The sequence below is a fragment of the Sardina pilchardus genome, chromosome 1, assembly GCF_963854185.1.
Source record: "Sardina pilchardus chromosome 1, fSarPil1.1, whole genome shotgun sequence".
NCBI classification, from domain to species: domain Eukaryota; kingdom Metazoa; phylum Chordata; class Actinopteri; order Clupeiformes; family Clupeidae; genus Sardina; species Sardina pilchardus.
This window is the reverse complement of record NC_084994.1, coordinates 23,873,158-23,884,551: the sequence shown is the minus strand read 5'-3', so window position 1 is coordinate 23,884,551 and position 11,394 is coordinate 23,873,158. Positions and strand designations below refer to the sequence as shown.

At 41.7% G+C, this 11,394-nt stretch overlaps 1 protein-coding gene across 1 annotated transcript; it reads left to right on the top strand.

The window, feature by feature from the left end:
- Positions 1-481: 481 nt before the first annotated feature.
- LOC134086065 (NACHT, LRR and PYD domains-containing protein 12-like) lies at positions 482-8,946 on the top strand. The gene is made up of 10 exons (XM_062539998.1): positions 482-500; positions 986-1,640; positions 2,207-4,265; positions 4,424-4,684; positions 5,119-5,292; positions 5,619-5,774; positions 6,387-6,554; positions 6,693-6,872; positions 7,182-7,228; positions 8,312-8,946. The coding sequence occupies exons 2-10, from the start codon at positions 1,088-1,090 to the stop codon at positions 8,827-8,829; spliced, it is 4,116 nt and encodes a 1,371-aa protein (XP_062395982.1). The 5' UTR covers positions 482-500; positions 986-1,087; the 3' UTR covers positions 8,830-8,946.
- The last annotated feature ends 2,448 nt before the right edge of the window (positions 8,947-11,394 follow it).

The following is an 11,394-nucleotide window of genomic DNA, read 5'->3' as shown; positions in this document are numbered from 1 at the left end:
TAACCAGTTGAGCCTCAGCACCCTCCTAATTTTACACATATTTACTTATTTTTACTATATTTTCACTATTTATACTCCTTGTCTCAACGTCTTCTTGAAAACCACTGGGTTACAGAATTTCAACATCTTCCTTTAAAGAGACCCTATGCAACTTTCTGCAGGAGACGATCGCTCCTTGTTTACATCTGGAAGTCTGAGACGAAGAACCACGCTTGCAATTTATATATTTAAATATAGCCTATACATGTATAAATATACACGCTAAAGCTGTCAGGGAAGCTCTGCAGAGAAAATGCAAGCATAAAACGAGCGAAAACGAAAGACAAAACCGAAACCAGAGATGAAATCGCCAATCCTGCATAGTTCCTCTTTAACTGTTGGAATTATGGCGGAATTTCCCTTCCACATTTGGAGGGAGGTGTAAAGGTAAAACTGGTTTGACCTGTTGGATGTGGGTAGGTGCATCTACTGTATGCGGAAATGGTGGACAGCACGGTGAGGTAAGTTGACGCAGACTATATCTTAGTCCTGTTATGTGAATGAAATACAAGCTGTACTCCGTTCATAAATTTCAGTCAAGTGCTTAAGAATGGTCACTATCAATGCTGTGTGTAGCCTAAATTTTATTTTTAGGTTTACTTATACATTATAAGTAAACCTAAAAACTAAACTTCCTATGCTACTGCTTTTGTTAGCATAGCATTTTTTTTTCTTCGGACAAGTGCCCAAATGAGACATAATCCTGTTTCATTATAAAAATCGGTAAGTTGGCAGCCCACATTTAATGCTTAATATTGTTTGGCACTATAAAGTAAAACAAAAATTAAAGTAGTAACCAGCAGTCGAGCCAATTGGTGTCCGTAGTCTCACTAATAGTGAGTGGTAGGCTACCCAGTGTAGTGAATCTATATCAGTGGTGGCTGGTGGAATTTTTTATTAGATACAAAAAGTTATCTCTGCTCTGTATCTCTGCTCCTCTCACCAGATCTAGAAGGCGTGACGTTGGCATCAGACCTTGATAATCCACCACTTCATCCTGCACACCTGAGTGTTCAAGTCTGCAGTCGACGCTTCTAACACGGCCATTATGGATCAAACACCTGACAGGGTCTGTGAATCTCAGTCTACGGTTGTGGATCAATCACCTGACGGGGTCTGGGAATCTCAGTCTACGGTTGTGGATCAATCACCTGACGGGGTCTGTGAATCTCAGTCTACTGTTGTGGATCAAACATCTGACGGGGTCTGTGAATCTCAGTCTACTGTTGTGGATCAAACACCTGACGGGGTCTGTGAATCTCAGTCTACTGCTGTGGATCAAACACCTGACGGGGTCTGTGAATCTCAGTCTACTGTTGTGGATCAAACACCTGACGGGGTCTGTGAATCTCAGTCTACTGTTGTGGATCAAACACCTGACCCACGCGTGGCTATAGAACATGGATTACCCGGCTCACCCTATACCATATCAATGAACATTGCCCCCCAGTTTACCATACCAATAACCACTGCACCCCAGTTACCCAGATCAATGACCACTGCACCCCAATTATCCAGATCAATGATCATTGCACCCCAGATTATTAACAGTTCTATTCAGGGAGGAGTTGCCGTGAACGTTTCAGAAACCACGGACACAGGTTTGTCTAGTTTCATAACATCTCTGCCATATCAGCCAATGTTGTAATTTTTACCTCCGCCAAGGAGGTTATGTTTTCATCGGGGTTTGTTTGTCTGTCTGTCTATTTGTTTGTTTGTCTGTCCGTTTGTTAGCAAAATAATTTAAAAAGGAATGGATGGATTTCGATGAAATTTTCAGGGAAGGTCAGACATGACCCAAGGAAGAAACGATTAAATGTTGGGATTCCGGAGAAGTTTATGTGTTTCGCTTAGTGGTGTAATGGCATGGTTTGGCCACGTGGTGGCGATCTGAATAGTTTAAGTTCAAATGTATGACAACCTAGGAAGAACAATACAGGCGGAGGTCTGCACTCCCTGAGTGCTTTTCTAGTTTAATTTACTTTCACCAAACCAAACTGTTGCGCAAACATTACAAACTGACATATAGCCTATATAAGGTACATTTAGCCTTTAACATGATTTGTGAATATGGGCCCTGGTGAGTAAACTTGCTAATTAAATGTGTGACACAAATCATAAATTAAATTATTTTGTGAATTGGATATATTCTTGTTTCATTTGATAGCTGAAGATGTGAGTGTCTGCAGCCTCTCAAAAGAGCTTAAGTCCAATCTCAAAAAAAGGTTTGAGAAAATATTTGAAGGCATTGCTAAAAGAGGAAACCCTATTCTTCTGAACAAGATTTTCACTGATGTCTACATCACAGAGGGTGAGAGGGAAGTTGATATTGATAAGGGCGAGAACCAATACAAGAACAGACCCTGGAAGTGGGGCCCTGAAAGAAGACACCGCATACTGTATTATGAACAGGAATGGTTAAAGAAAGAAAACTCTGGCAAATTAATCAATGAGCATGATGTGTGGCAACTGGAGATGGCATCCTCAAAACAAAATGGTCAAGAACCTGCCATCAACTGCAATGACATCTTTAAGCCTCTGCATGATCCAAACTTGCACATCAGATCTGTGCTAACAAAGGGTGTGGCTGGAATTGGAAAAACAGTCTCTGTTCAGAAATTCATTTTAGACTGGGCAGAAGAGATGGCCAATCAGGATGTGGACATCATTTTTGTCCTCCCTTTCCGTGAGCTGAATCGTTATCAAGACAGGGAGTTGAGTCTTCATGAGCTGCTTGAGATCTTCCACTCTGAGATGAAAGTTGTGACAGACATGAGGATGTATGATGAAGCCAAAATGGTTTTCATATTTGATGGTCTGGATAAAAGTCAGTTTTCTTTCAACTTCCAGAGAAACAAGTTTGTTGCAGATGTTGCAAAGAGATCATCGCTGGATGAAGTGCTGACCAATCTCTTCAAAGGTAACCTCCTTCCTTCTGCCCATATTTGGATAACATCACGACCAGCTGCAGTTTACCAGATTACATCCGAGTGTGTTGATCGAGTAACAGAGATACGAGGCTTCAATGACCACCAGAAGGAGGAATACTTCAGGAAGAGGATGCCTGATAAGCAACAAGCTGATACAATCATTTCACATCTCAGAACATCAAGGAGCCTTCACACCATGTGCCACATTCCAATTTTCTGTTGGATCATCTCAACTGTTTTGGGGGGAACCCCAAGTGGTACGATCATTCCACACACATTAACAGGAATGTACACTCGTTTCTTGCTCATCCTATCAAATGTGAAGAACCGGAAGTACAGTGGGAAAGATGAGCGGACATCAAGGGCCTTATCCTCGTCTGATGTCCACATCCTTGTCAAAATAGGAAAACTGGCCTTTGAAAACCTGGAGAAGAGCAAACTCATATTCACAGAAGAAGACTTGAAAAGATTTGGCTTGAACATTGAGGAAGCATCAGTCCACTCAGGACTTTTCACAGAAATCCTGAAAAAAGAAGACCCCATATTTGAGGGGCAGTGGTACAGCTTTGTACACCTGAGCATTCAGGAGTTTCTCGCTGCACTCTATGTGTTCCTTTCATTTGTCAGAGAGAGAGTGGACATTAACACAACAGGTTTTGACCTTGACCTTGACCTTGACAAAAACTGGCTGAGAGAGTCAATGGAGTATGGTCAGAAATCTGGAAACCAACCACTTACTCGGGAGCAATATCTATCCTATGTACTAGACGACTCAGATGATTCAGATGATGAGCCGTCAATGGACTTTCCCTTTGAACCTTTGCAGGACTTCTCTACACTTCATGAGTGGCACAGGGTTGCCATGGACAAATCCTTGAAGAGCAAGAATGGCCATTTGGACCTCTTTGTTAGGTTCCTCCTTGGGCTCTCTCTAGAAACCAATTATAGCCTACTCAAATGCCTGTCGTTACCACCAGGGACCTTTCAAGAGGATAACTGGAAAACCACACAGTACATCAAATACATGCTTGGAGTGGAAAACCAAAGGGAATGTCCTACTCCAGAAAGATGCATTAACCTGCTCCATTGCCTCACTGAGTTGGGTGACAGTGAGTCATTATTCACCTCCAAACACGTTCCTGCCAAGAAACTGAGTTCAGCCCAGTGTTCTGCCTTAGCCTACAAGATGTTGATTTCTGAAGATGTTTTGGATGAGTTTGACTTGAAGAGCTACAGGGCCTCTGCAGGAGGTCGCAGAAGACTGGTCCCATTGGTTAGATGCTGCAGAAAAGCACTGTGAGTATAGAAATATAACTCAATAACACTATTGCAGTGGAACATTTGTATAAACCACTGCCCATCATACAATATTGTTGGAATTATTTCAAAACCATCTTGACAGTATACTGTAAATAAATGAGTTGTGAAAAATATCCCAATGATATTTTTTGCAGACTTGCCAATTGCCAACTGACAAGGAAATGCTTTGAGACAATCTCTTCAGTCCTTCAGAGTTCTGACTCCCTCCTTAAAGAGCTGGACCTGAGCCACAACTTCCTGGTTCCACAGACACTGGAGACATTCTGTGCTGGCCTAGCCAGTCCCCACTGCAACCTGGACTCTCTGAACCTCAACTGCATCAACCTGAAGCAGTCAGGTTCAATGCTGCTGAAGGCGGTATTGCTGGGACCTCATCGTCAGCCTAGTTCTCTGAGGTAAGAAATACTCACGGAACTCAAAAGGTTGATGTAATAGAAAGTATTTGTTTTTTTCTTCAATCTTCTGTTCTGAAAGTGTGGGGTGGGTCCCACTAGTAGGGAAGAGACAGTTGGGGTATAATGAACAGGAGGAAATCGTTTTTCAATGGTCTCACGTACAAGCAGATTTCTTCTGCAGAGATGCGCTCACGCATAATACAAATACCAACATGCTTTTTGATTTTGTGCTCCTTTCTCTTAAAGTGAATGGAAGATGTCACTCTAATTTGTTTAATGGATGCTGCACTCAAAACACACTCTAGGACTGGTTAAATTTGGAGGAAAAAGTCAGTCGAATATCAGTCTGTCCACCATACAGTACATACAGTACATACCAGGCCAGATACCATTTCATTCTGCTGTCTGTAATAAATGCCTGTGTTTTCCCCCAGACTTAGCGGATGTTACCTGGGAGACGACTGCAGTGAGGTCCTGCTCACAGCTCTTCAGTCAGAGAACTCCAGGCTGACTTTATTGGATCTCTCCTATAACAGCCTGACTGATGCTGGAGTCACACAGATCCTGACTGGACTTGCAAGTCCAAACTGTAAACTTAACACACTGAGGTGAAATATAACATATAATGCTACATTAATATATAGATTTTTGGGATTGATGTCGTTTTGGACTCCAAAAACAATTACACTCATTATCATCCAAAAATAGACTTGAGGTTGTTGTTAGACCTGGGTTTCACTTTATTTTGAGGAACATTACGTTTCCATATTATTTATGTCATTGACAATTGTCCATGCTAATACTTATTGATGTATTAATACTACCTCTTGTCCCTTCGGTATAGTAGCTTGAATGGTATTTCTGGTTTTGTATGTCACTTGAAATGAATGAAAGTGTCTGCAAAATTACTAAATGTGAATTTAAATGTGTCTAGGTTGGGAGGCTGTGCGATTACTAAGGTATCCTGTGAGGTGTTGGGTTCTGTTCAGTCCTCCTCTCTCAGAGAACTGGACCTGAGTGGCAGTGGAGTAGGAGATGAGGGCGTGAAACAGATCTTTTCCAGAACATCAACCCAGCTGGAAACACTGAGGTGGGTTTCATATGGCTGTATTTTCCTAACTGATCTCCCCGCTCTGTAGGCTATGTATTCATGATCTGATTGTAGTTCAAATAAAGTGTACTGTAATTGTTTTGATGTGTATACTGTAAATGTTTCAAGTGATTTTCTCTTTTTTCACAGACTGAATGGTATTTTGTAGTTATGTTGTGTTTTGCGAGCAAATATTTCACATGCTCAATCTCTTCTTTCCAAAATCTTCTTGAAAATGAAATTCTCCTTGAAGGTGCATGAAGTTGTGTTGTGTAGAAATATTTCATAATTTGCTTTAGTCATGACCACCAGCCTTTGATCACGCCAAACCTTGTCAACCAACTACCCTTGTGACCTTCTGATCGTTTGATGATGAGGCCTTTCCTCTTGATACAATCAAGAGGGGGCGAGGCCTGAAATGCAGAGAGAACACACAGCATGGGAGACTCAGCCACTGCCCCAAAGAAACTCAATGTGAAGTTTTGATTCTGTTAGGGGACAGGTTGCCCCTACTTTATTTGTTTCCAGTTTATGTAGTCCGGGATGCCTAAAGAGACCGTTTTTTTTTCACAATGTCACTGATAATTTCTGTTGTCTTCTTCCCTCTTCCAGACTGAGGGAATGTGGTCTATCAGACGGTGCTTGTGATGTGCTGGGAAAGACTCTGAGTTCCTCTGGGCTGAAGGAGCTAGAGCTGCGAGACAACGACATCAGAGATTCAGGAGTGAAGCTGCTGTGTGTTGACCTGGCAAAGCCATCCTGCATCCTGCAGTCCTTAGGGTAGGAAAAACATGACACTGAACAAATGTCAAATAGCATGATCATAAAATTGAGTAACAAATGGCTTCCAAGCTGTGGACTTCTAAGATGTTTGTTGAAATTATGATAGATCACATATACATGTTCCCTTGCTGCTAGGCTCTCTGGCTGTCTGATCACAGAGGAAGGCTGCACTTATCTGGCTTCTGCCCTCAAAACAAACCCATCTCACCTGCAAGTGCTGGACCTCAGCTACAATCACCCAGGGGAGTCTGGGGCGGCGATGCTGTCAGAAGCACTGGAGGATCCCAACTACAACTACAAGCTGGCAACGCTGAAGTAAGCAAACATTCCAGTGTATTTCAAGTGGTCTTTGCAAGTGTACGATCATACACACTGCATACCATCAGGCTACTCACTCAGCTATATAGAGTAAAGTGCAATAAAAGCAACCTAGCATGACATAAAACTTGCTAGGAACCTATGAACCATTGGACCATGGTTGTTGGCTTTGTTTTGTCACATTAAATGATAGGGTGCCAATAACGTATTTTGCTGAGATATGCATTTTTTTATGTTTTCTCTGAATAAAAATGTCTCATTTCTCTTTCTCTCTCTCTCTCTCTCTCTCTCTCTGATTCTCTACAGCTTACAAGAGGGTGGACTGCACAGGATTAATCCTATGCTGAAGAAATGTAAGTGTATCAGTGATGACGTGCACTTAAAGGGATATTCCGCCATTTTTGGAAATACGCTCATTTTCCACCTCCCCTCGAGCAAAACAATCGATATTTACCTTGTTCCCGTTCATCCAGCCATTCTGTGAGTCTGGCGATACAACTTTTAGCTTCAGCCTAGCATAGATCATTGAATCAGATTAGACCATTAGCTTCTCGCCTGCTAGCTTCATGTTTAAAAGTGACTAAGATTTCTGGTAATTTTCCCATTTAAAATGTGTCTCCTCTCAAGTTAGAAAGTGAGATTTCTGGTAAGACCAACTGAAAATGAAACCTGGTGTTTTTCTAGGCTGATTTGACATGGAACTACACTCTCATCTGGCGTAATAATCAAGGCAACTTGCAAACGTACCATAGGCGCAGTAATATCGTACGCAGCACCTGAAAATAGTCCCCATAGACAACAAGCAGTAGTAGTGCCAGTAGTCTGCAAGTTGCCTTGATTATTACGCCAGATGAGAGTGTAGTTCCATGTCAAATCAGCCTAGAAAAACGCTAGGCTGAAGCTAAACGTTGTATCGCCAGACTCACAGAATGGCTGGATGAACGGGAACAAGGTAAATATTGATTGTTTTGCTCGAGGGGAGGTGGAAAATGAGCGTATTTCCAAAAATGGCGGAATATCCCTTTAACAATTAGATATCTTCAAGGACAGACTGGCCATCTGGCATACCATGCTTTTTCCGTGTGGGAATATTTATGAACCGCTTATTCTACATTATTCATTTTTGTATACATTAACGAAGTAAATGTACTGTATGCTATGGAAACTCAAAATTAAGTTGTTAACATCAAGCAAACTTAATACAAATCAAAAGATCACAATGAACCAGTGAGAAACAGGACCCTCAGGGAGTACGCCAACTACAGAATTATGAATAAATGTTTGGTTGGAGAAGATTTCAGCTTGAAATTGGGCCTCACCAGTTTTACGTTTGGTCATCTGTAGACAAGATACCACTCCATGTTATTGTTTAAACTGCTTTCTTCATTAGTATTCTTACTTCATAACCTCATGTTTAACCCACTCTGTCATCACAGATGCATGTGAACTCACCCTGGATTCAAACACGAAGGATAGCGGTTTGTATTTGACGGAGGACAAGAAAAGGGCATCTAGGTCTATCCCAGGTGGCTCATCAGATGATTATTATTATGTATTAAGGAAGTGCTGGTTTGGGGTGAGCTGTACTGAAGGCCTAACAGGAGGGCGCTTCTACTGGGAGGTCGAGTGGAGGGAAGAGGTTGTGATCGGTGTGAAGTACAAGGGGAAAGACTCCAGGTACCAGAAAGAGTCCTGGAGCCTCTACTGCAACTCACGTCGTTCCTACTATGAGGCCAGCCACAACAACAGCTTCTTCAGGATCGACATGTCCGACAAAGAGTCCAGACGTGTGGGAGTATATCTCGACTGTCCAGCCTGCACGCTGTCCTTCTACGTGGCAGCTCCTGATAGGCTCACACACCTTCACACTTTCCGTAGTGACTTCAGTAAGTCTTTGTATCCTGAGTTTTATCAGACTAGCGCACCTGATGCATACATTACCATATTCAGGTAAAAGCTGTTCATAGGGACAGTTTCTCTCATATGGGCGGTGTCTTGTCGAGGGCAACACGAGCATGCACAAAATAAAAAACAAGAAACAGAATTTTTAGCTTTCATTTGCACTAATCAGTTTTCTATCACTCATTTGCATGTCAAGTTAATCATATGTCACCATATGATACGGTTGCTTGAGGGGGGGTGGGGGGGGTGTTTTGATGTAAAATGTCATTTTCAGTCAATGGAACACAAAGGCAGTCCTGCCCTATTAAGTTAGTCACTGCCAGGTGCGTACGAGGCCACACCTTTAATTAGCTGCTGTCATCCATAGGCATTCTTTAATTCACATCATCTGCCTCAAGACTAAGAGGTAGTCATACAGTATGATAGTCAGAAGAAGAAACTTTTGGTTTTGTCCTTTTGGACAAAAAGGGTGTTTGGTGTTGATGTGGTGGCTGTTCAAACTGATGTGAATGATTACCCTGATTTATTTTCCTTGTTTGTTGCTGATGTTTTGCCCTTGTGGTAATCAAAATGCTGTCATGCTAAATATATTATTGTAGATACTGTATCGCACCAATCTTGTGAGCATTGTTTTCTTGTTTCACACTTTAGTTAAGATAAGTGATACATGTATTTGGTAATGCTATCTCTTGCTTTTATGATCTATACATTTAAGTGTATTAAGTGCTACAGTGTAAGCACTTAATACAGTGCTGTAAGAATACAGAACGTATAGCACACAAAGATTACAAGTATTTTCTATGTCTTATTTGTTTGCAGCTTCTCTAACATTGCCCCACACTGTCAATAAAGGTGCTTGCTTGTGAAACACTATTTTGGTTAACTGGGTTCATGTTAAACACTTACCCAGGGCTGCAAAAACAACACAAACGCCAGTTGCCAAAAAAGCCAAGCGAACAGAGGCAGCAGAGAGGCAAGCTATAGCCTACGAAACACACTATTAGTTTATGGCATTAGATTAGACAACAGAGCAAACACATTTTGTTTACCACGGACAAAGGTCAAGTAGGCTAATGAGTTGGGGGTCAGTGAGATCTTGTTGCTTGTGCATGATGCGGCACGGTAAGTCCTTTTCTGAAGGAAGGGGGGGTGTTTAAAATGCCAAATGACACTGCCGCCATCTTCCGGGCGGAGGTGTGATCTAATGGGATGTTACTTCATATCCTGTTTACGACTAGGCTATTACTACTACAACTAATATATATATTTTAAAAATAATAATTAATAAATAAACCTAACCTAACTAAATTTTGCTAGCTAGTTGGGTTTGTTTGAATGCTCTATGGGACTTATTAATAATATTGATTGAAAAAAATGTCCTGGGGTGCATCTCATTCGTCTTTTAGGCTACATCCTCCCTTCCTTCCTCGCTCCTTGTCCTCACTGATCTACATAAAGGATGATGGGGCGGCAACAATGGGATAGTCTATAGTTGTGGATCAGTGGTAACGAGCCTGGAGGACCGAGCAGAGTGACCGAGAGAAGTTGAGAGGCACCCCTGATCTCACTTTCCCAAATTGACCTTGTCAATGTTCTGGGCAGCCTCAGTAAGCTATTCATTGTTAGATCTTTCTTTATTGCTTTCTTCATCTTTTCCCTTTTTCTGGAATACTTAGTGCAGTTTAAAAGTAAGCTATGTGTTTCACATTGTCTGCTTCTCCACAATGTTCCATATAATAGCCTACTGTATGTAATCCTCTGTTTAGACTTGTGTATCCATATAGTATAGTATAGTCAAAAATGAGTGATTCTCCTGTAAGAATAGTGAGGGACCATCTGGGACTTTTTTTTTTAATTGGAATTTGAGGACAATCTGATTTCCCACAGCTGAAAGGCCACTGGACTCTTTTAGGTCTGAGCATCTGTATCAAAACGTGCCTTTTTATCTTCAACATTACCTACACGTAATTTATAGGCAATTATAATTTGCAGTAATTAATTAATTAATTTGTGGTAAGATGGGGTTGCATACAGAGTCTTGCAGACTACTTGCTGGGGTGTGAAAAGGGTTATGCTGGGTCTGTTGCCATCCTTGGTAGGATGATGATGATGATGATGATGATGATGGGGCACCCCTCACTGCTCCCTGAGCGCCGCTGTATGAAAGCAGCTCACTGCTCCGGGTTAGTGTGTTCACCTCACTGTGTGTTCACTGTGTGCTGTGTGTGTTCACTAATTCACGGATGCAGAGACCACATTCCTTGTATACCCAAGTAGACCTATACGTGGCCAATAACCCTGATTTGAATTGATTTGATTTGATTCAATTTCCAATATTCACATACCCTTATGGCCAGCTTATGTCAATTTATTCAATTGTGCGCATGATTTACTAAATTGAGAACTCTATACTTAGTGAAATGAGCACAAATGAGCGTACGTTTTCTGAATATAAAAAATATATCTTGCATGACCCCTCTAGAATAGGCCTATAGGCTACACCGCATTTGAAGGCGGCATTTCATTCATAGCCCTCTTACGCCCTCTATGGGATATAGAAAAGTTTGCGGGTAGAAGCATGCGGGGCGGAGAGAAAGCTGCGCCTATTGGATGCGGA